Here is a 26,247-nt window from a genome sequence, read left to right as displayed (position 1 = left end):
AACACTGTCTGTACTTCTTAAGGGGGTGTTTACAAGTTGAATTCACTTTCTAATGGTCAGAACTGCTGTCAATTCTTGGAAATGACTGATAATTGGTCAGGAGGAAGAACTCCCATCAGCCATCAGCACCTTCAACTTCCCCTCTTTCCTCAGCTGCCTTAAAGGTAAAGCTACCCCATGACATTGGGCCATAATTTAAAGTCATTGCAGGCTGCTTTTATGAGGAAGGAGAATTAGCAATAATGGACCTTTTTTCTTGAACAGATCTGTAAAGAACTTTTCTTGGTTTTTGTGCCCATCAATGCAATGCAAACACATGGCCAGAGACAGCCTCCTTGCATGCAGGTTGAGTTTCTTTCCACATGACATTCTGCCAAAAGAGGTTAATTCTTGGACATCCTTCCAGAAGTAAAAAAGGTTCAGCTTTTTTAGATGGCTACCTGACTTTGAGGGCTGATAGTTTTTTCCTGATATTTTTTTCATGCTTCCCCTTGCTATAGCCCTCAACAGAACAGTGCAGGACAGTGCTGTCTGTTTCCAGGCTGTCAAAAAGTGGAGCATTTGTTTATCCCTTTCTCCAGGGGACAGGCACACCAACCTGAGAACCAGTTATGGGGCTGCACTAGAAAGGACCTGCTATTTCCTCTCAGCCTGTGCTGCTCATGAATTAAAACCCACTAGCTTCAGTCACCTGCACACCTGCAGACTGAAACACTCATGACTTTTAACTCCCCTTCAGAGTGCCAAGATGCTGCAATAATCCTTTCCTGGATTTCACTGTGCTGCATGTTGTACAAGACACAACAAAGACAGAGCTGCTGCCTCAGAGAACTTACAACAAAACTTTTGTCTTCAGCAGAAAACAAACTCCCTACATGCTTTTATCTCAGAATTAACAATCTTAAAATCCTAAAATCATGGAATGGTCTGGCTGGAAAGGACCTTAAAGATCATCTAATTCCAACAACCCTGCCATGGGCAGAGACACCTTCCCTTAGACCAGGTTACTCAGAGTCCCAACCAATGTGGTCTTGAGCACTTCCAGGTATAGGGAGTCTACAACCTCTCTGGGCAACCTCTTCCAGTGCCTCACCACACTTATAGTAAAAATATCAGTCTTTATAAATTATAGATATCAGTCTCTATAGATTATATGAAAGATTTATAATTATAGTAATGAAAACAATGTTACCAAGCATTGAACAGTGGAAGATTTGCTTTTGTATCATCTTGAAGTCCTATTTATTGTTTCTGTAAGAATAAATACTATATATATACTATTTTTGTAATTTTCTCAGTTAAGATTAATATACACTAAGGTGTTGGTTGCATTTGTCATGTTTTATTTTTTCTGATCCAATTCTTATCAGTAAAAGGTTTTCTTTTACTGAAAAATATCTTTTTTTACTTGCTCTGACCAAAGAAAAACAGTTTTTTTAATGTAGGAAAATATTTCCATTGCATCACTTAGCCACGCTGAAACACGCTGCATATGCTACCCCATCCAAAGCAGACTGATTTTTGTTCCCTTTTGAATAATGCAAATTTAACATCTTATCTCAATGCAGTGTTGTGCTTAAACTCCTTGTAATAACTTTTTCAGATAAATTCTCAAATTAATGTAGTGTGTGTGAAAATACCAGTAGTAAGAATCCTTTATTCTTTGCCAAGGGTTTTCTTACTTCTCTAACTAATTATATCAGAAGTGATTATGTTCCTCAAGAGTCATGTTCTGTCTGCATGTCCATTGCTCTAAAGGATAAGTAAAATATTTCATTTTTGAAGCCACAAGTCATAGTTCAAATGGAGGGTACATGAAAGAAGGAAATGTTGGGAAATGAAGCAAATGGAGCTTAGCTCTGCAGCTGTCAGGGAATGTTTTCTATGTGTGCATTTGTTTGAGCTACAGCTACAAGAGAAGCAAGGATCCTCCACAGTCACCTTCCTTCCAGCTGGGCAGTATGAAACAGGGAAAGCATTAAGTCAAAATGACAGATTTAAGAAGTACCATGGATTTTTATAGCAGAACTCACCATCCATGTTCAATTCCCCTCCCCCTGCCAAGCTGAAGACAAAATTGTTCCTAGAGCCCAGGTGACTGGATGGAAATCTGAGACAATTTGGTCCTGGCAAGAGCAGGACCAGCCCATGTACAACATGCACACACCCTGAGTCACTCCCACTAAAGCCATCAGGAAAATGATGCCTTGAGACCTCAGGTGAGCCCCCTGATCTGTAGCTCCTCTTTGTAGACCTCCACAAGGGGACACAATGCTGGCCCAGCCCAAACCTCAGACACAGAAAACTGCTGTGATGGCTCAGGAAGTTTGTTTGTGTTTTAGAGGCCAGGGTGGCTGGCTGATGGCAGGGAGGGTGCCACCTGAAGCTGTGTGCAGACTGAGGAAAGTGCCTGTCAGGCAAGGCAGCCCATGCAGGGTGGGTGCTCAATAAGGGGAGAAGGAAGAAAGGTAAGCCATCAGCTAGGAGGCTGCATTGAGCATGGGCTAGGAAACAAGGCAATAAACATATTGACCCAGACTTGTGAAAAACAGTCCAGGAGTGATATAAGAGCCTTAATGAACACTTTTGCCCAGAGAAAAAGGAGCAAATACATCTCTTATTGTTTGTTTTGGTGGGGTGGTAGTGGTGGTTGGTTGGGTTGGGTTGGGTTCAGTATACAGCCCTTTCTGGACACACCTTTAATAACTGTTCAGCCACAGTGTGGAAAACAGACATAATGGTCTGTTCTGTCCTGCCTGGTGAGAAGAAAACATGAATTACCAGAAAATAAAAATCAGTTCTTCACACCAATCTTATCCAAATCCTATATCCTAACCTTTCAATAAACCTGTATTTTCATGAACACCAACCTGCACTGCAAATTTTGAAACAAAACTAAATACACCTGTTTAGTCAATTGAGAATGTTCTTCAGTGACAGAAGATGGTGGACTGAATGGTTGAGAAGATTTTCTGATCCAGAGGGACAGTCCAGATAAATGCAAAACATGCAGTCCTCTATCTGCTGAACTGCAAAAGTGTCTATTGAAAGAGACAAGTGAATCCTAATGACATCTCATACAGCCCAGGTAGTCAGCTTGGGAAACATCTGCAGAAGTTAAGGGAAAGAAGTATTCTTCCGTGGCCACTGGAGACTGCTACTATCACTGCTATGACCTCAGATTTCCAGGTAGCATGTGGTGCTCCTCAGAAGCAGTGGGTCTCTGTCAGCACAGCAATGCCTGCCCACTCCTCATGGCCCTCCTGGGTTGTGGTGACAAGGAAGTCCGGGTGGAGGACCTCACTGCCCTCCCTAGGAGAGCAAAAGGACATAAGACACATTCAGGAGAGGAGCAGCATTGTCCCTCACCAGCTGGCACCCCAGGAGCAGACACAACATGATTCCTTCCGAGCCACAATCCCTTGTCAAGGTCTATGTCTGCAACCTCATCTGACCCATGCATGGGAACCACTTCACCAGCTCCATTTAGCTCTACACACCAATTTGTTATTTATCAAAATAGAGCAAAGCTGTCACCTTGCAAAGCAGCAAAGACATCATCCTTGGTACCCTACAGGAAGAATCTCTGCTGCCACCAAAACTTGCACTTTCCAAAGGAATTTATTCAGAGCTGAGGGCTGTTTAAAGCATAAATGACTACGGCTTAGGAGAGAGACTTGAAAAAAAAAACTTAGAAAAGTTTGGTCAAAAGGAAGTCACTCAAACTGAAGCTCAATGTTACTGTACTTTTCACAGCCCTCCTCTGACCTCTAGAACAAGTTGTTTGTTTCAGTTCTAAAAAAACCCATGAGATAACTAAGTTTTGGAGGAATTTTTTTATTTTGTGGTACTTTTGGAGTGCTGTTATAATTCTCTTCTGGTTTGTGAGGACTTTATTTTAATTTAATTAATTTAATTTAATTCCTTTTGTTCATCTCATTTAAAAAAGTTTAAAATCTCTCTCACTGATAGGTGCTGAAAAAAAACCCCAAAACCATAAAGAACTGGGAATTTTTGTTCCCCTTTGCTTTCTTATAGCCTGGCATTAACACTTGTCTTTGCCTACTTAAAATGCTGGTCAAGTGTGTGACTTTCTCTCATTTATCTAACAGGTAAGCTGCAAAGTGCTGCAATTCTTTCATCAGTACATGCTGGGCTGCAACTACTTCTGGATGCTGTGTGAAGGCATTTATCTTCACACGCTGATCGTGGTGGCAGTGTTTGCCGAAGAGCAGCGTTTGCACTGGTATTACCTCTTGGGCTGGGGTATGTACGTGTCCATTTGTAGCAAGGTGGTCAGTACACTCACATTCTTGAATTCTTCCAGCACTTATCTACCATTTATGATCTAGTTTATATTGTTAGATCATTGTTTAAGACTGAGTTCTTGGGCACTAAATTGGAATGCATATAATTACATGGGCTTAGAAACTTGCAAAGAACAGCACAAAAAGTATTTTTTATTTGCTGCATCTCGGGATTTGCAGAAAGAAATGCTTAAGCTCTGTTAAGAAAAGCTATAGGAGAAAATATATTTCTATTCAAGTATATCTCTTCTGAAAAAAAATGTTGTTTAATTTTGTCTCATATATGCAAAAATATGCATGTGAGATAGTACCTATAAAGTACAATTTTCCTGGAATCAAGAGGAAAGATCAGTATCTGTGTCTCACAAAGTGAAGTAAACACAGCACAGAAAAAGAGGAGTTGGAATTTCTCTGAAAGTGAATACAGTATCAGATATATTTTGGCATATTTTGGTCATTTTAAAGGAAAAAAATTGATTTTACCTACTAAGTAGATAATGGCTTTGCTGTCAGGACTGGTTTTGTCCAGCAGCATATGGTCACATGAATATTGCCCAAGGAACCATGACTAGATCTTGTTCTCCATCTCCAAATGTGCAATCTCTTCTGTTTTCACTAATGGACCCCTTGCCTTTTTAATTGGTAGCAGCAGATATTTTTCCTTTGGACTATCTGGTCCAATAAAAGACCATATAAATATAATCAGTATATTACAATGAAGTATCTTTTACATTTAAATCACTATTTTAAATCCTGTCCACAGCAGTGTTGACAGAAAATCGATATCAAGAGCTTTTTTCCAATTTGGCAACCATGAATCTGTGGCCTCATTCCAATTTCTGGCAAGGCAGTTCCCCTGTCTTGAAACCACTGGTGCAGCAAAGCAGCAAATGGTGGACTTTTATCCACTGTCCCACTGCACACAGGGATGTTCCTGCAATCCCTGTCTGAAGCAGATACAATTTATTCTATATTTGCCATCCTCTTTGGTGAAGTTGTACTTTTTCAAGATTATTTCATTTACAGCAGGAAAATAGCAAAATAGCTCCTTATTGCTTAAACTAATTAAAATTAGGAATTTTTAGATTAGATTAATGAATAATTAGATAACTAGGTAATTAGATCAGAGGAAAATGACCCAGTTCTATATGTTCTGAAGAAATATAAAACACTATCTTCAAACACAAGTTAGGCATCCAATATTTGATCCTAAATAGGCAGTAACAGCAAAGTTATCCCCTATTTGGATTTTCATTTTAAAGTCTGGTCATTTGCTTTCCTCTTATGATACAAGGCTTAGTGCTTTCTGGATACCTTCATTAGATACCAAGAAAATTAACTTGATTTTCTAGTTTATACAGTCTGTAGTGCCAGATAGCAGCCTCCAGGCATGTCATAATTTGTCTTTGGTGGTTTTTGGTTGGTTGGTTGGTTTTGCTTAATGAGAACACTGGCATGCACTCTTTTTTCGTATGATAATGGTATATTTTCTAGGAAGAGAGGCACTTGCAATGCTTTTGGAATTAAAAGCATGTGAAATTTTATCAGCTCTTAAATGAAGACAACCTTCCTGAAGAACTCTAAATCAAGTTAGAGTTCCTGGACTTTTCCAATCCAAATAGCTGAGTCCTCTTGGAGCAAGCAGCTGTGCTATCACAAAAATCTCATGGCTCAGAATATTTGAATATAAAAAGTCTCATAGGGCTGTGAAACAGCAACCCAGTGTGAAGAGTAATTTTAAACATTTGCTTCCAGACAAAGCTTTTTCATGTCTTGCAGAATAAGGCTTCCCAAAACAATGTCACTCCACATCCAATTATGCAAGAGGAATATGGTCATAGACTTTTTTTTTTCTTTCTTTCTTTTTTTTTCTGGTGACATTCAATTTAGGCAGTGCAATTTAATGCAGCTGTGACACCCAGCCTGCAATGAAAGCTAACAAGCCAGCTGTAGTACTGCTGAGAATGACACCAGCAGCATGGTGGGGAATTCAGTGATGTTACCTGAGAAGACACACATCAGTATCTGCAGAGCTGCCCAAAATATAGTGTAGTGGCTGTGGTAACAGGGTGCTGATATGTTGAGAAGGAAAAAGTTATTTAAAATGGAGATATCTGTAGCCTTTTTTAAGAAACTAGATGAATTCCATTAAAATTCCATTAAAAACTTCCAAAGGTGAACTTCCATTTTACATATATATATATATAAACACCTTCTAACTAAAGTAGAAATATTATTAATAGCAAAATGGTCTGATTATGACAATCTGGTGACTCCTTAAGTTGTCATGAATCATTGTAATTCTGCTGCTTCCAGAAGGAGTAGTAACGCAGTCTAAACATCCATCTATGTTAAATGGACAGAGATACATTTCTCCAAAGGGCAATGCAGAGGAACCAGAGCAGGCTGTGCTCTGAATTACAATTCAAGAGATCAAGGCAAATGTCCAAGATGAAGTTACTCATTATTCATTGCTACTGCTAAGCCCTATGCAAGAAGATCTGTCCCACTTCATTTGGAAAAAACACTAATGACATTTGTAAAATAGCTTTATAAGAAAAATAAAAATCTGAGCAGATACAAAAGCATCTACAAAGGGTTTAAGGTGATTGAATGGAATCTGGCATGGGCTGATAGATTCCAAGGCTGATGCCATCAGTTGACCCCTTCGCTGGGAACTGCTGCTGGAGATGTCATTTCTTATTTGTTATTGTTTCACCGGGTCAGGAAATCTCCATTAGGCAGGACAAGAAAACAGTATCAACTGTGTGCAACAGTACAGTTCACTCTGGCTGCTTCAGGCACCTTCACCCACATCAAAGTGAAAGGGAATTATTTATTTGGACAGTGCTGAAACTGAGCGCCTTCCAAATTGTACTGGGAATACTGACCTGATTGCCAGTTGTGCTGTAAAGGACCTGGCAGGACCTAAAGGGATAAATCATATCAGTCCCTGGGATGGCTGGGGACCTTCTCCACATTATTCACTGCTCACCCTGTGTAGGCAGGACTCTGCAGTGATACATGTAACCACAAAACCACAGTCTTTGATGCTCCACTTCTCAGTAACTCGCTGCTTTTTGGCCCTTTACAAGAGAAACATTTAGCCCTAGAAGAGCCAGCCTGCAGCTGGAAAATCTGAGCTTTAGACAGTCATGAGCTTCTTAGCCCATAACTAGCTAATGAAGACTTTCCACTGCATTCTTGAGATTTGCTTCTGAGTTTGTTAAGCCAAATATCCTAGGCTAATGCATTTAGCAGAAGAAAAAAACTCTTTTTACATCATGTGGCATGTTCTACTTGCAATACTTCAGGCCACTGTTTTCAGCTGAAGAAGTTTTGCTATTACAGAAAGAACCCTTAAAAATTGCATTTCAATCTGTCAACAAAACTGGCCCAGACTTGCTCCATTTCCCAATCAAAACTATTTTCTCAAACTGTCAATCCCATGAGCTCACCCTGAAGTCACAAGCTCCTTTCTTTCTATTCTAAGCTTTTTGTTGTTTTGCTATGCATCACCACCCAAAAAGAGAATTCTTCAGCCAGAGGTCAAGGCATCATTTTCTAAAGACATATATAATATAAACATAAAATATAAAGGAGAAGGCAATCCAGTTTGTTCTCCCACAACTGCATTGTCTTCCCAAGGTAAAGTGCAATAAGAACTCTTTTTTTCTTTCTTTCTTTTNTTTTTTTTTTTTTTTTTTTTTTTTTTTTTTTTTTTTTAATAGCTATTGCTTAAAGATACCTGGAAACATAAACATAAGATTGTTGTATTTATGAACATTTGGATCTCATTATCACTCCCTACAACATGGCTAAGGATCAGCCATCTCTTCCGAATATTTTTATGAAACAACTAACATGTTAAAAAAGACAGGAGCTGTGTTCTTTTAATCCCTCTGTGATTAATCATGGTATCAATAGGATATTTTCACACATTTTCATCTACAATTATAGAATATCCAAAGCTCAGTAGAAAGGTGGTTCATAGAGAACAGGCAGTAGTAGCACCAAAGGTGTGCACCAAGCTCTCTGCACAGGACAGACAAGGCAGCAGATCATGTCCAGCTGTCTGTATGGGCAAGGCTGTACAAACTGGGGTCAGCACAGCGGTGCAGGCTCCCCAGTTCCAGGTTTCTAGCCTGTTGGAGAGGGATGTGACATTTAAGCAAGCTGAAGGGAAATGAAAAGGAGTGGACCAGACTGTTACTGTCAGTGTCAGGCTGGAAACAAGAACTTGAGCTTTCTGCTTTGTTAAGCACGGCATGTTGCCAAGCCCAGTGCAAATTTGCTCCCATCAGCTCCCTGTCAATGCCTCCTCTGAGATGTCACAAGTAAGTCAGGATATGTGGATTTATGGTATTCACAGCTCTTCTCCCTGTTAAGATAAAGCTGCATGGAGTGGGCTTGGCTGCACAGACACTGAGAACCTACAGAAAATATCACAAATTCCCATCCCCCAAAAACCTCCTGGCTCCAAACACTTTCTCATGCCATTGGCTCCAAAAGAGAAACTCTGCACTGTTTCTTATTGCTCCATAATCTGGCATATGCCATGTGCAGTGTGCCTCTCTCTTGCTCAACAGTTATTTACATGATTTTAACAAGTGTCCCTGGTCTCCTGAGGGAAGACTCCTCTGAGAACAGAATGATCCCTACATCCTTCCCACACTGCCTGCTCACACCCTCCCTTGAAAAACCACAGCAGTGCAGGGGAGCCTGGCAGCAGCTTTGAGACACCCCAGGAGAGCATGGTCTGTGGGTTTTGTTTCTTCATTGGCCTGCCTTGAATGTTAATCCTTCTTGCATCTCACCATTGAGGTGTTGTCAGGATCTGGGTGTGATGGAATAAGTTCTTTTCTGAAAGATGTGATTTCACATCTGTTGGCGATTGAGAGAGATGGGAGCAGCTGAGTGGTGATCAGGATCCAAATTTACTGTGGGCTACATATGCTTATATACCATTCTAGGAAGGCTAGTAATTTTTTACTACAGTGATTGGGTTAAACATCATACAAATAAACATTAATTTTTGCAACGTCTTTTCTACTTGCAGAAATTGATTCAGTCTTCTTCCCTGTCACCAGCCTGCTCCAGTCTTCTCGTAATCTTCAAAGCTCTGTTTGTTCTTACCAAGGCATCCTGATTATCAAATCTTTCATGCTAATCAGGTCTAAACTTCTTTCTGTCTTTACAATACACATCCATATGTTTTGTGAACAAGAGACTATGAATGTGTGACACACATGAAATTCAAGCTAAACAAATACCAAGACTGATCTATAACTTTAATCATTTCAGGGTTCCCTTTAGTGCCAGCATCCATTCATGCAGTTGCAAGAGCCAGATACTTCAATGACAAGTGAGTAGCATGTCTGTTTTTGAAGGAACTTAGCATTATTTAACTGTGGAGCAAATTTTATTCAAGTTAATAACAAATATTAATGCTGTATTTTTCCTCCAGCTGCTGGATGAGTGTTGATACACACTTGCTTTATATTGTTCATGGACCTGTAATGGCAGCTTTATTGGTAAGAATATTGTTTGCTATCAACAGTATAATAATTATTTTAGAAATGCTGCTAACCTGAACAAAATAGAAACTTCTGTACTATAAGTATTTTGGTCAAAACTCAGAGCAAACTAGAGGTTTTCTCTACTCAGTGTTGCAAAGCACAGGCTCACACCTTTTTACAGTGGGACTTGAGATAAATACACTGCATTTATGTGACATCAATCATTTAACTGTGCCTTAGCTGGGGTGAGCTCGTTGTCCAGCATGGCTTTTGCTGGTCACTGAGTTGGTATTGACCAAAGGTAGGGAGCTAAAAGAGTCCAGGGAGAGAACTGGGCTGGGCTGTCTGAGTAGGACAAGATTAAAAGTGCAGCTTGGTAGTGTGCATACAACATACATCACACAACATCTGGTATGCCAGTCCTGCAGTTGGGCATGGTAACCCTGACCTTCCTGACAGCTGCAGAAAGGGTTTTATTCAACCCAAGCCCCAAGCTCATCTCACTGTGTCACGCAAGATGCATTTCGTCTTTTTATCCGCCTCTCACTTGCAAACACCTGCATGGACATAGCTGCAGTAATTGCCTCAGAGATCAAACAACAGCACAGTGAGTACTGGGAACACCTTCAAATAAACAACTCTCCATATAATAGCTGAAAATAAAATAAAAAAAAAATCTTTCTACCCTTTCTGGAGATGTCATAATGATGTCTTTAACATCAACAGTGTGAAATAACCCATCCTTCCCTGCCTTATAGGTAGTCTGTTGGTCCCATAGAATCACATTTATTGTGGGTTTATTGGTTCAGTCATGACTGTACCTGCTATTGTAATGCCAATTACCATCTGAGAGAGGCCACTTAACCTTTATTGTTGTCATTGTGATCCCACTCTGTACATCTTGGCCACAAAGGAAAAAGGAGCAACTATTATGGAAAAAGAGCAGTCTTTAGCTGTTTTCAAAATAAGACATTATAATTTCTACATTTTGTCATATATATATGTTTATGTCATTTCCAGTCTTATTTTTCTTATGAAGATGTCAATGTCTACAGCATGACCTGCTTGATTTGCTACAAAAAATCCCATAGTGGCAGACTGGCTCAGAAGAGCTGAGGGTTTTTAACATTGCAAAGTCTTTCTTTGACTTTTTACAGTTACTTTCAGAAAATCTTAAAGTGGAGGTTAAACAACGTGAGTGAAGTCAGAACAGGATGGAGATTCAGGTTTAGATTTAATGTTGAATGGGACCTCAGAAGTAATTTATTATTCCTCTTTTCTAGTAGAGCACAAATATAAAACAGTTGAAAGGTCTCCCAGTGTAGTTTAGAAGTGCTGAAATATTTTACCAGAGCTTGCTGATTCACTGTTCTGAAAAAAATCCACCCAGATTTCTGGTATAGAGATGCAATTTGAGTTCTTGAAATACCTATGGAAATTATACAGCTTACATACTTATTTCAAAAAATTAGCAGGAGAAAGAAAGTCTGTTGAAGTTCCAAAGTGCCTGATTTTACTGTAGCAGAGTGGAAAGAGTGATACCCTGGAGAGGAGAGGTACCACAGGGTACCCACTGAGCTCATTATCAGCCTGGGTCTGCCCTGCCTCTTCCTGCAGGCTCTCAGCACATCCCACAAGGAGCTCTCTGTGCAGGCAGGGTCAAGGGCAGGTCACTCTATGCTGCCATCAGATTTCCAGAGATAACTGAGGAGAGGAGATGCTTAAGGAGATACTTGGTATCACTGATCATGAGGGTCAGGGACAACATTTCCTGGTGTCTGGTGTTTCTGCCCTGAGACAGCACCTGTTCCCTGTGGGCAGGGTACCACGGGGTCCCTGTGGTCTGGTGGAGGCAAGGGGTGGCCCAGGTTTCCCTCAAAGAGCAGCCCCTGCTCACTGACAAGCCTAAGCACTAGTCCATGGAGCATATTCCTTAGGGAAATTGTGTGCTCCCATAGGTCCCGTGTGCCCAGGGGCACGGACTTTGTCTCACCTTGGCAAGTGTCAGATTCAGGACAGAGACACGGTTATTTCTAGGGGACAATTTGTACACCCCACTTAAACTTCTGATACAAAATAAAATATTTAGTGTTCCCTGGAAACCCTGAATTTGCCTACATCAGTGTCAAAACATCCAGTGCATCCTAGAACTGACCCCTGCCTGCCTGACCTCCTGCATACAGGCTCCAAAGCATTTAGAGCTGCTTTACAGATCTCTCCTGAAAAATATTCAAGATATTTTCCAAGACCTGACTGCCAAGGAGCTGCCCATTATGGGATACAATAAAGCTAGAAAGCTACACTTTACTGCCATTTATGTGCTTTGTATTTTTATTTTGAATGTCTGTCTCATTTGAATGCTTTCAGCTACAATAACTTTGTTTTTGCAGGTCAATTTTTTCTTTTTGCTTAATATTGTCCGAGTTTTGGTGACAAAGCTGAGAGACACCCACCGTGCTGAGTCCAACATGTATATGAAAGCTGTCAGAGCCACTTTAATCCTGGTGCCCTTACTAGGAATTCAGTTTGTTATTATTCCCTGGAGACCAGAAAACCGACTTGCTGGAGAAATATATGATTACATCATGCATATACTAATGCATTACCAGGTATGTAGCACCTTCAGCATGGTTGAATTGTTTGATGTTAAGCTAATTTACTCAAAGACGCTGTTTCCAGGGGGTTTGCCTTGAAGCTGAAAATTACTGGATTTTCAGTTCTTTTCCAACCTTTACACAGTATTGGATTATCTGCATTTACACATGCAGCACCACTGTGTAAAGAATAGAGACAAAACAGGGGAAAAACTGTAGTAAGTCCCCAGAAGTATCAGTTTACATTATTTCTAAACTATGGAGAGAAAACTGAGTTCACAGAGGGCTTTTAAGTACCAGCACAACTTCTGTTGAAGGGCTCAAATTGACTGTGACTAGTGCTATGACCTCAATATTAAAATAAGCAGTGTTTGCAAACTGCTGTTCAAAAGTAATGCCAACACACAAAGAAAAACCAGAGACAAATATGCTTCATTTGGGAGTTAGAATTCCGTTATTAGGCAATTCAAATTATCAGACTGACATTTGGATTTCAAAAATGCTCTGAAAATACAACATCGTTCAGTAAGTCTAGTTCATTTTCTTTTGAAAACAAGCCAAACCGAAATGAATTTAAATTCTGGGTTATCTGGTGGACTGACTGGAATATATCCAGTCTTATGTTGACTAGGAAAGGCAGTTTTTCAATGCATTTGTGAGTAGTGGTCAAAATGAGTGAATATGGTGACCTACTTCTTGCTTCCATTCATATGGGAGGTAAGTGAAGAAATTATTTTAATGCCTGAATAAGAAAGCAGCTTAAAAAAAACCAGTAGTGCTTTTTTCCTAAAATGAAATTATAAATAAGGCTACCAAAATCTATGCATCCTGTCAGATTATATATCCTGCTTATCATCCTTATCCCTTCAAAACTGTGGGTGTTCCTGCTGCTGCATGGATAGAATAACTGAAGTTATAAGTCTGCTTTTGAAGTGTATGACATCTTATATTACAGTTCTGCTTAAAAGGAATGACAACCATGTTTCTTCTATTGTTGCCTGTATTGTTACTTTTTCTCTTACAAGAGCTATAAAGAAATATCTCCAGATTAGTTTTTTGGTGACAAGTTATTTGATTACCGTTCTAACGAGTTAGGATAAGACAGAGTGTTATGATAATGACTTTACTCTTAAAATATCCTTGTGCATTGTTGGAGAATTGCAAAACCAATTATAATTGTCTGAATTAAAAATTCTAATTGTGATAATTATGCAATAGAAAGTCACTAAACTGAGGTTAAAATGGAGGCTGCACTGATGAAGGGGGTTGGGTGAGGGAGGGATCCAAGGTAGGAAAGTTTCATCCCTGACAGGTTCTTTCTGCTTACACAGAAGAACTCTTGTCACCTATTCAGTATAATCTCAGTGTGCTTCCTGCTAGAACTTGGCCTTTTGGAAGGGCTGTGCAGTTGTCCTGCTGGCTGCAGCCAACTGCAATCCTCCCTTTTCCACTCAGACTGGATTTTTAATTGTAACCTAAATAATCATTCCAAATCCTTTCCCCAACATTTATTGTATGCATATTTGTATGCACAATCGATGACAACTGTATAATCACTCCTCTGGTGCTCATTTTCTTCTAGGGCTGGTTCTGGTAATTAGCAGATGGTGTATTAGTTTGTGTAATGGCTGTGTTTCCCCCCTAGCTATGGCACTGCCATGACCCACAGCACAGCCAGCCTGTGCAGACACCAGCAAGAGCCTCTGGGGTCTTGCAGCTCGTGGCATGGCAGTCCTACACAAGCAGGCATCCTGGGAAAAATTACCAATCTTTTTTTATGCAAAATGTTGCACATTCTTCATTTCTGCACTGGTTAAATGAGAAATTTTTATGCCTTTTCAAGAACAGAAAGAGAGACAGGTTTTCACAGTACATGACTTCTTTAAGTAAACGTGAAGGATTGATGTGTTAGTTATATAAATCAATTACACAGAAATGGTGCAAACCAGCACTGCAGTCTATTGCAGAGGATTGAGGATAAGAAAGAATTTGTTCACAAAAAGTCCCATCTAATGCTATTTCTTTCAGAGAATGGTTTTCCCAGTTGAAAAACAGCACACTAGTACTATTTATTTTATTTTATTTTATTTTATTTTATTTATCAACAAGCTAGGTTTCCTCTGCTGAAGTAATTTCTGAACAACAGCAGAAGTCTGTTTTGGATCTGTCCTACTTTTTTTGTGATGGTCTCATCAATGCTCACCATTTTAAGCAGAAATAGTTTTTCAAATATGACTCTCTGTAAAACACGAATTCACATATCTACTGCATGTGTATTTCACACAATAGACCAGATTCTTAACAGATCTGAAGAACAGACATGATAAAATGTCATGATAAATCAAAAATAATAATGATAATATCATTATCATGATAATATCATAATTATGATAAATTATAAAGAAATGGAAGTTTGGCTTTTGTGCTGCAAATGGGAATGCATGTACTTCTCCAGACCAGCTAGCCAACTTCCCATTAATCCTCTAAAGGTAGAGGTTCATATCTCTTCTCATCATGACCAGTATCAGCTCTTTAGTCTCCAGAATGTTGAAATGAATAGCACACCAGGCAAGAGGAAGACATTTCAGCTGCTAGGTTGTGGTTTAAGCCCAGCTGGCAGCTCAGCCCCACAGAGCCACTCACTAACTCCTTGCAGTGGCATGGAGGAGAGAACTGGAAGGGTAAAAGTGAAAACAGGGAAAACTCATGGGCTGAGATAAAGATAGTTTAGTAGACAAAGCAAAAGCCACATATGCAAGCAAAATACAGAATTCATTCTCAGCTTCTCAGGGGCAGGCAGTTGTTCAGCCATCCTCAGGGAAGTAGGGCTCCATCACACATAAAAATTACCTGGGACAAAAAAATGCCAGCACTCTAAACATCCCCCTTTTTATTCTTCTCACCCTTTATATGCTGATCATGATGCCACATGATCTGGGATATCCCTTGGATCATCTGGGTTCATCTGTCCTGACTGTCCCCTCCCAACTCCTTGTGCACTCCCAGCCCACTCAAGGTGGTGTGAGATAAAAGGCCTTGACTTTTGGAGGCCCTGCTGAGCCATACCAACATCTCTGCATTATCAGCACGTTATCCAGCACACATCCACAGCAGAGCCCCATACTAGCTACTGTGAAGAAAATTAACTCTGCCCTACACAAAACCTGCACACCTCAATTGGAATGACATGCATGGATTGGGATGCTCTAGATGCATTGATGAACACACAGAGCTATTTTTTTTCACAGAGCTCCTAAATTAGGCACCACAAAACAAACATTTGCACTCCCCAAGAGCCAGTGAGTTGCAGATCTGCCTTAAAGGATCTGAGTTTCAAAGCTTGGTAGATGATGCTGAAAGCACATGAAAGATGCAAACTTCCTCAGGTTGTAAAGCATTATTGTGCTGGATATGCCAGCTCCTTGAACATCTCTGGTATGAAAACTCATCTGTCAAAAGCCTGAAAACCCCATCATGCTGCCCAGTGGAGATAAAATGGTTTGCCTGGGCAAAGGGAATGCCTCCTGTGAAGGAGTGGAGCAGCAGCCCTCGGTCCTGCATGTAGCTGCATTCCAGTCTCCATTCCAAGATAGAGCAAGAGAGATGTGGCTTGTGCCTGATGAGCTGGCAGGACCTCCTGCACCTCTGCTGGTGCTGGGGCTGGAGCTGAAGCTTCCTTCATCCTTGGAACCACTGAAAATCTTTTGAGAAACCCCAGACTGTAAAGAGACTGGGGTGCTGTGCTTGCACCAGAGGTTCTGCTACAAAGGATCACTACCCCAGCTTCTGATTTCTGACATTGGTCCATAACAAAGGCTTCACACAAAAAAAAGGGAGTAAAAAATTAACTGCATGATGCACCAGTTAGTCCCACATTTAGACACTGTCTTCCCAGAGCTCTCAAACCAGCCTAGATATGAATAAGCCTCAGCTTCAAGCTCTCTACTCCAACATTCTATCTCCAGCACCTTCAAGCCGGGTTTTTAGAGGTTGTTACAAGAAATGACACTGTCACTGTGCCAAAGAAGAGAGACATCGAGGTCTGTGAGGGAGGGGTGGAGGAACAGCCCCTGAATCAACAGCAATGCACAAGCAGCTAAAGCTACTCTTCTCCGTACCTTGGTGACTGAGGCTCTAAATGTGTAAATCTACCTCTAGTGAGAAATTAAAATGCTATTCAGCATAAGGGCTTTCAGCATAAGGTTTTTATTGGCAAATGAAAATGTTTTTTTCTGCTGAACAGAGAATAATTACTGTCCTTTTCTCCACAAGTGAAATCCCTTGTGTGCCACTCAGCAACTTCCAAGCAGCACCCCTGGACAGCAGCACCCACCCTGCCAGGCAGGAGGATGCAGCTCAGTGGTGCCTGGTCTGGTAAAGGATATTTTGATTCTTTTAGGCCTGGGTTTGGGCTGCAAATATATCCACACTGCCCCCAAGTTTTAAATTCAGATTTCTATGCAGCCTTACACAGAACAAAATTAACCCATTTAAAAGTAGCCTGTTATAAATAGTGAGAAATTCCAATGTATTTTAGAAGGTATTCATTCCATCTGTTTCTCAGTTTAAAAGGAAATAAATATCCTGTGTAATGCCAAACCAGTCAGAAATATTTTCTCCTTCTGTTCAAACTTAAGGTTATAGGACTGCTTTTGACAACATAAGCATTTTTTCTTTATTTTCTGGGGTTTTTTTCTCTTAGAATTATTAGCAGTTTAAAAACTTTTTACTATTTGGAACCAATTAAGGTTAGATAAGCTGGACATAACAAAGTGGCACTTTTATATGAAAATTTCACATAAAAAATGATAATAATGAAACCCCCACAGAGAGCAGGAGAAGCAAAGCATGAGTCTTGGCTGATGGGATGTCTCTAGCATTTTGCAGCAGGTGGGCTGCTGTCTTCTGCCCTCTCATGACAATCTCCCCACCCTGGTGGCAGCTGAAACTGCACAGACACGTCCTTTGCTTTGCTTATTTTTTTCTTGTAACATAAATTCACAATTCAGAACCCAGTCATTTACCTCAGAGATGCTGTATGAGTGTGCTGTGAATGAAGGTGGTGAGAAAAGCACTAGGGTTTTTTCTCAAAGCTTTTTATTTTTTGCCAAAATGAGAGCAGTGGGACTGGAATGTACTTCTATGAACAACCTCAGCCATGCTTTCCTTTTTTCTTTTTCTTTTTTTGCTGTCCATTCAGCTCCAGAAGTGAGAAGTGAATAGACATGGAACAAAGTCCATAAAGATAATCAAAAACTGATTTTTATGTTATGACCACTCGTACATTTTCCTCTACCGTGAATAATGAATATATAACTCCATAAAAATCTTAACAGAAACACAATTGATTAAGGCAAAAACTAGGGCCCTGGACATGGTCAGGAACAGCAGGAATGAGTATACCTATATATGCTTTCTTGGTTTAATGGAGACACAGGTGCAAATAAAAAATAAAAAATATTTGAGAAACCTATGTAAATTTGCATTATCTGCAAAAGTATTTTTTATTTCCTCTTAACCTGAGCAAATTACTCGAACTTCTCTTCAAGACATTCATGTGTCTTCTAGGAGAGTGAGATACAAATTAAATACTTGTGAAGCAAAGAATTTACTTAGACCAGTATAGTCACTTAAACACTGGAAAAAACTCACTACAGTGTTAATAAAGTATGTGAAGGTCTGAAAGCTGCTGTCTCTGGACAATCCTTTTGTCATGATTCAGCTGAAAAACACATTCATTTGTTCTTCATGTAGTTTCAGAAGAATTTCAGAAGCCATATAAGGCCCTCATTTTAAAATAAATATATTCTTCATTTCTACTTTCAACACCACCACAGCCAACGTTATCTTGCTGGGAGCAGACAATATATCAGAGGTTAGTTTAACAACTCCACACAGTGGCAGAGAGATATAATTGACTTAGACATCTCATCCTCAGCAAGGACTGTATCTGGAGCAAAAACCAGTAGCAGTCAGAATTTGGAAGATATGTGTCAAATAGATATGAGGAGTAACCCATGGGCTTAAATTAAATACCTAACCTAGTTATAGTCTGTCACATGTTTTAATAGATCCACTGTAGAATTATGGTCATCCCAAGCCCTTCTGGCTCCAGACAGACAAAGCTGGTGTCTGCTCCTGGTATCTCCCTAGATTTATGGCTGAAGATAAAAATAGCTTTCTGTACTATGGCAAAACTTTATGTATAAAAAGAAGAAATTAGAAAAACAAATAGAAATAGAAAAATAAATAGAAATAATAGGAAGATAGATGGCAGAGTCCAGAGGGGCATGGCAGGTGGAGGAATAGCAATGGGATATACATGGAACAGACTAGAGAAAATAATTTCCTCAGCCAGAACATGTACAACATGCATCGTCTCAAAATAACAGGAAACCAGGTGTGCTTTCAGCTCACTCCAAACTAGAAGAAAAACTGAAAGGGATATGAGGCATCACTCCACCTTCCTCTTTAGCTTTTCCGTCAGAAGTTGACAGGAGAAAACATTACACTCTTGAACAGCAGAAAAGTGGAGCAATTGCAGAATGTAACAGAAGAATTCTGTCTTTAGGTGAACTGAGGTTCCCAAATTGCCCCTAAACACTCTCACTGAAGAGCAAACTTGAAAAAAATTTCTCTGCTTCTTTCTCTGCCCCAGCTTCTTTCTCTCCCTTGCTGTCTTCTGATTTTCCATGCCTCATGTAGGCTGTCCATTGAGCATCCCTGCTCCCAGAGGAGATCAAGGTCCATCTGGTTTGCCATTATGGCTGGCTGCTGTTAGTGAAACGACATCCAGCACAATTTCAAACTCCTGCTGCAAGGGTGCACAGTGCAGAGCAGAGGTTTTGTCCAACTGTGCACATTTCTGCAGCGTGCACAGCACAAACAGCATTGGTACAGGCTGCAAGGAACTGGCACATTTTCTACCCTAAAAAAAATTTGGATTTAGGAGTGTCTGGTCTGGCAAAGCCCTGCTTTAGAATTGTAAGGTTTTGTTTAAATTTGTGGAGCTTCTCAGCCCAAAACTAATGGACAAGCTATTGTGTATTGCTTACTGCATGCTGGGATTTGATTTTTTTGAGAATACTCACTGCTTTGCCAAAACATGAAAAGAAACTTTTTTTTCTCACTATGTCTACCCTTCACCCTCCTCCTACATGCTGTTTCATGTTGATATTTGAATTTATGTCAAATTACAAATTCTGCATCAGAGACAATCTATTAGAGAAAAATAATTGTCAATATTGTCGTGGTCAGCACTTGTCCAAACCAGCCTGTGTATCTCTATATAAGCATTTGGTTAAAAACTTATTGCTTACCCTGTTTGTGGTGCAAAATATAAATCTGAGAGTCCAAGACATTTTGCAAAGCATTACCTGCAATTCAACTGGTAATCATTCAAATAAAGGTTTTACAGAAAACCTAGAGCTGTAAAGCTCTTCAAAGCAGCCCTTGGGAACATAAGCTGCATTGTAGTTTCCCCCCTCAGTTTCAAAAACTGCCATACATTCAGTTTATAATAACTGCTTTAAGTAATTTCAAATTAAGGCATTTGGCTCCCAGTGATGTTTTGTAATGCTGTTTTAATACAAGCGAGTGCAGTCAGGACATGGACCAGTGTAACTATATAATCCTGAATGGCAGGCTCTCTGTGCAAGAATTTTCTCTCTTATTAATTTCATACTTTTCCATCTCATATTCCTGCCTTGTCCCTGTTTAATCTTATAGCAGTAGTGAAATGCTATCTGAGCAACTGTGGTGAGGAAGAAATTAACTTAAATCCATTTACAATCAAGCTATGATGAGCAGTGTCTCTTTTTTTTCTGCCTCCCCCCTTCTAACTCATGTGTTGTGCTGGGTTTTTTTTCTTTTTTCTGGCCATTTACACCTCTTCTTATATCCTTTCCATCCATTGTGATGCCCAGCATACCATTTCACTTATCCTGACATACAGTTCAATTTAAAGCCTTCCTGGGTGAGCTGGATTCTCTGTGTCTGGCATTTTTGACTGGATAGCTACACTCTGATGAATGAATGGCAACATATAGAACAAAATTCCTCCACCATCTCTTCAGCAAAATCAGTGGCTGTGTGGTTCTCCTTTGTAAGCAAAATATATACCTACTTTTCGTTTTCCTTCTCTACATCTCTTATATATGAATAACATCATAGCCATAGCAGATAACCTATAAAATCTAGTAATATAGGAGGGGAAAATGGTGAAACATTACAAAAAGACAAAAAAATCCATTTAATAGCATACCTGTGAAAGATGGGGAGTGTCTGTGATGCAGAGGAAGTGGATTCATGTTTTCATCAAGTCCAAATTTCCAAAATATAATGAAGTCTATATATTCTATAGATGTCAAAACTCTTTTTTTCCTTCCCTTAGGGCTTACTTGTGGCTACTATATTCTGCTTCTTCAATGGTGAGGTAAGTACGTGAAATGCAGAAAATGAGCAGAACTTGTAAAATAGTCATCCTGCTGTTCATTAATGCAGATGTGAAGCATGTTGCACTACAAACTTTGAAGCCACACCAAGTTGCTTTTATTCTCTACACACAAGCAGTGGTGTGGACTTCTGACAGCTCTGTGCAGAGTGTGTCTGGAATATCTCTGAGCAGATTGATCAGGTGTGTTACCATTACAAAGCAGACGGCACCTAATGAGGTACAGCCATGACACTCTTGCCCTACTATCTGCACATTTGAGATGGAGGTCTAAGTAAAGGAGAAAAATGCTTTTCTCCCCTTCCTGCCCCAGAACAGCAGGAAAGACCACAATACTCAATAAGAAGCAGAGAAGACATTCAGGAATCTGTCTAAAGAATGCAGTGGGGAGCTCAGAGCCATGGCAAATCCATTCCTGGTAGCACTGCCAGAGGCGGAGGAGTGCAATTACTTGTGCTCCTTTGAGGATTGGCACTGGCCTTTTTACAGTCAATGTTTCTTGTGTAGTAATTGAGAAAGAAAAACTCTTGAGGCAAAGATCTCTCCCATTCTCTTACAGCTGGATCGTATATATGTATACAATACATTATACATATATACACCTACATTGGATTTTAGATCCACTTTACTGCTTTTTATTTACAAAAAATAGCAGGTTAAAATACATCAAGAATCATTTAAATTCCTGCAGCAAGCCATTTTCCAAAGATGGTTGGCAGAAAAAAGCTTTTTCAACACATCAAGAGCATTCAACTGTAGCGAAACAAAACACCGTATATTTTAGCAAAGCTAGGAAGTCCATTAAAAAGTTCATTTTCAATCCAGAGCAGATGAATAGATAGAGAACAAACTTTGTGATGCTATGGCTCAGTAAGTCAACCTAGAGAGATATTTGTGCTCCTGTTTATCCCTGTATATTATTAGAAACCAGCAATTCAATGTAATGATGTGACCACACTGATGTTTTGATAGAGACTGGAAGCAAGTTATCTTATTGATAAGGTGTTACTGGCTGATTTTATAACATTCAGGATAGCAGAGAGTATTAAATTCTGCCACCTCTTGTTGACATCTCTGTATATTTGCCTCTGGCTGGCTCCCCGTGTAAATGTGCAGAGAAACAGAAGAATAAAAACGATGAGGCCTCAGCTGCAGTTCTGTAGCATGGCTCCTGAGGAGGCATGAAAGAGAATGGCAAAATATGAGCAGCTAATCACATCAGAACCAAACATGAAATGAGAGCTGTAAACATCACGCTACAGAAGTTCACAGTTTCATGCATCCAGCTAAACAAAGTTGAAGACATGTCCAACTCTTTTCCTAACACATTTCTGACCCCAATATCTGCAGGCTGCTATCACCTTTCTGCTTCTGCCTTACTGTTATCACTCTGACACAGCTGAATATCCATGCCCTAGAAACAAAGGAAAACTTTTGATACTCCCTAGTATGGAGGACCTACTGTGAAGAAAGCAGAGACCAGTCAGGCAGTTTTTGAAGCATCCTCTGTCTATAAGAGTGTCTGCATCACTGTGTACAAGCAGAACTCCAGTGTCTCCTCACTGGCCTCTAAACAAAGTGTTACCTCAAAATCCTGGTCTTGAGCATTGCCTTCTTCCCTCACCCAGTGTCACCTCCATTTTTTTCAGATTAGATTTTGCAAAAATTCCCTTAACAAATTTCCTTAATGTTTTATAGTGTTGATTCTCCATCTCTAATGAGAACACCTGGATTTGTCTAGATTAAATGTTGTAGCAATGTTAAGAATGAGGAAAGGCCACAATAAAATGCACTGAAAACATAAAGTATTTTAAAGTATATTAGTTTTTTAGTTTCATCAACTAGATCTACTTCCAAAGTAGTTTTGGCAGTGCTACAATGTCAGAAGAGCCATGTCCAGCTTTGCAACCAGAGGAATATGATTCTCAAGGTATTTGCACCAAGGAATACATTTGAAGCATCTGGTTGCCAATATGCATGATTGATGACTCCTGGTGGAGCAGCTGATCAGAAACATGGATCGATGTCAGGCACTAAAAACGAATGACTGTGAGGATGCAGGTTTCTCAGACATGTTGAGAGTGATTTTGTTGCTGCTTGGGTTCTTTTCACTGTTACACCCATTTTCAAAATCATTGCATCTGCTTCAGATTTGTAGTCTGTCAGTGTCAGGAGTGCTGAAAAACCCTCTCATTATTTTCCTCTAGGAAATTTTATTTAGGGAAGGTTTTTTCAAAATTTCCCATTAAGGTGAGCAGTGTCAAAGATGGCACTTCTCTAATACAGACTCAAGGCAGTTTGTTGCTGTTTGCAATAGCACATTATCCATTAAAATATCCAGAAAAGTTTATGCACTAGAGTAGCTGGGCTGGGCTGGGCTGGGCTGGGCTGGGCTGGGCTGGGCTGGGCTGGGCTGGGCTGGGCCAGGAGAGGATTGTGACCCCTTCCTCCCATTTGTTTCTGCAGTTACACAAGCTGTAGATATATAAGGCACACAATCTATAGAAAAACAGCAAGAAACTAATGCCAAGCTGGTAGTAGGGCCTTCCAAAGGGAGTACTAATGTGACTTTGACCAAGTCCTGGTGTATGCAGAAGTACATAGACTAAAGACACAGTCTGGTCTTCAGTTATAAGATTGTTTCCAAGCTGCTGCATACATCTGCTGCCATAGAGGCTAAAATTATTTCTCATGAGAAAATTCAGTGTGGGGCAAGGAGATTAATTTTAGTACTGCAGAAGCTTGGCTAATCTGGGATTTACTTTTTCTACTGGAACATTTAACTTCAAGACTGAAATATATGAAGCTTAGCCAGGACAAACAATGCTAAACTCAGAACCACTTTACTGTTTTATAGTACATTCATCATTACTGCCTCACTAACCTCACTTAAGTACCATGAGGCCATCTATAGAAAGAAAAATTAAAATAATAATTAAAAGCTCTACCAATGTCTGCATTCATCTGGAAAAACACATAAACAATGTATTTTTTTTTACTTTTGAAATTAAAAATCTTCTTGTATGTTTTCATATAAAATCTTGGTGTCCAACTGCACTGTAGTTTCTCTGTCCAACAGCAACAGTTTTGTACAGATGACACAAGGTCTCTCAATAGTCTGCTCACCAGACCACATTTTCAAGCCTGGGATTGCTTCTAGACTGCAAGGCTGGACAACAGAATGGGAAGTCTATTTGGTGAAAAAACAGTGATGTATCTTGTGTGCCAATGAGGTGTGAATGCCTAATAGAGAACAGAAAAACCTTTAAAGTCTTGAAGACCAGAGTAAATAAACTTGGGCTCTTCATTGCTTAAGTCTTTGCTTTCTTTTATCTGCCATCACACTGGAAAGCATGGCAGGCATCACCCTGTGCCTCCCGGTGCCTCTTCAGTCATTAATATGTTGTGGCTGTGCATGTGATTTTCAGTAATGCTGCTTACATATTTAAAATCCATTCCATGGTTTTAGTTGGCACTGAGTTATGACCATCTGAGATTCTTGGAATTATGGCAGAAAGCTAGATTAGCAAGTTTTACTCAAATGCAGCAACTTGTACAATCCATTTGTGGCCAGATGCTTGAACAAGCAAGCAGTCCAGCAGAGAACAGAGAAAAAAAAGAGGCTGTGACCTTGTGCTCTCACTGCTCTGTGGAGCCTTTCAGACCTGTGTAGTGGCACTGAAATGGAAGGGATGTGTCAGTCGTCTACCCACCATACACACAATGTAAGTGCCACTCTCTTGGAAGAAGAAAATTATAAGCTCCTTATGACAGGCTCTGTAAGACTCAGGGACATTGTTCTTCCCTCTCCAGTCAACCACACTATCATCTCCAGAACTATGGTTGCCTGGTGGATTGTCAGACTCCAGCTGAGAGCAGCTGGGGAGCTTATCAAGAGCTTCTCACCTGCACAGCAGCTCTTCTCCCCGTGCAAGAGCGATTGAAGCCTCAGGGTCTGTGCAGGGGGCAGGGGAAGGAGAGGGCTAGGAGAGGAACAGAAAGACTCTCAGAGCAGGCTCTTGCTGCCTTCACTAAAGATGCTGACACAAATCTGAAAGGGTGAAGCGCTGTTAAATGCAAGCATGGTCAGCTTGGGGCAGAGGTGAAGGCCAGAAGTGCCCGTGGTGCAGAGGAGGAGAGGTGGCTGCGGGCAGGCAGAGCCCTGTGCACAGACAAGGCTTCTGCCTTATCCCCGTTGTGTCTGCCCTAGATGACACCATCCCAGAGAGATATGGGGAAAGTCACTGTCCTAGTACTTCTGAAGATCTCTTCTTCCAGTCCCTCCCCATATCTTCTGGGGTGACAAAGCTCAAATATTCATATTGTAACATCAAAAGACAATTTTAAAGTGACCAAATATAATATTTCATATAATATATCATATAATATTTCTGTATCAAGTGCTGCCACTGCACTGCTCTTTAAAACAGTAATTCTTTCTCAGGAATAAATTTGGGTAATAGTGTGATAAAACATCCCCACATGCAGCTAGTTCACTTTAATTCTCAGTATTGGCATAGTAAACCTTGCTCACAGCTCAAGTGATTAAAGTTCCATTGTGACCATATGCCTTTGCTATGTTCAATAGTTAATCAACTTCCACACAGCCATTTGTTTGGTTTTCTTTTCTTTATATGTTAGGAGAGGGTGAATAGCAATACATTCTCCAAATGACAAACAGTGCCAACCTCAGCAGGAGCACAGAAACAAAGACACCTGTCATCACAGTGCCTCACTTGCACCTGCCTTCCTCTGGAGGAGAGGGTCATTTACATTATTGTGCCAAAATGCTGCTATTCTCACTTGGTGCTGTTCAAAACCATTGATTTAAACAAAAAGAGACGGGATTTGCCCATTTTCTGCTCATGTCACAACACTATCAAGAGCTGCCATGCATGGACATGCAGCTGGAGAAGTTCTTATTCCCTGGCAGGACTCAACAGTTTAAACCATTTCCTAGTACCATGTATAACACCACTATTAATGTAAATGTTGAATAAAATATCTTGTTCTTAGCAGATGACTGTTCAAAGGTTGACATCTTCTGCCATGCAGAGGGCTATAACCATTCTATATTTTGTGAGCACAGAACCTGTTCTTAAATTACCAGAAAAAAATCCCTTCTAGCTGTTCTGATCCTCTAATTCTTTCTACAAAATTAGTCCTGGCAAGTTCATGAAGTGTACTTACACTTTGCCATTCATAGCAAAGGCTCTTTAGTCAAGGCTGAGCATCTTCAAGTATCAAAATGCATTAGGGATTTCAGGAGCAAAAAAATCCAGGTGGAGTTCCAGCATCCCTTTTCCTTTTCCTTTTCCTTTTCCTTTTCCTTTTCCTTTTCCTTTTCCTTTTCCTTTTCCTTTTCCTTTTCCTTT

General features: G+C 40.1%; 1 protein-coding gene across 1 annotated transcript in view; it reads left to right on the top strand.

The window, feature by feature from the left end:
* Positions 1–26,247, top strand: part of CALCR (calcitonin receptor) — a 157,998-nt gene that overhangs the window by 126,667 nt on the left and 5,084 nt on the right. The window contains exons 8-12 of the mRNA XM_015620119.3: positions 4,113–4,266; positions 9,612–9,672; positions 9,775–9,841; positions 12,217–12,435; positions 20,813–20,854. Of these exons, the coding sequence (XP_015475605.1) occupies positions 4,113–4,266; positions 9,612–9,672; positions 9,775–9,841; positions 12,217–12,435; positions 20,813–20,854 (543 nt within the window). The remainder of the gene's footprint in view (positions 1–4,112; positions 4,267–9,611; positions 9,673–9,774; positions 9,842–12,216; positions 12,436–20,812; positions 20,855–26,247) is intronic.

This window comes from Parus major, chromosome 2, assembly GCF_001522545.3.
Source record: "Parus major isolate Abel chromosome 2, Parus_major1.1, whole genome shotgun sequence".
Classification (NCBI taxonomy): domain Eukaryota; kingdom Metazoa; phylum Chordata; class Aves; order Passeriformes; family Paridae; genus Parus; species Parus major.
The sequence above is the reverse complement of the archived record's forward strand: the minus strand, read 5'-3'. Positions and strand labels throughout refer to the sequence as shown.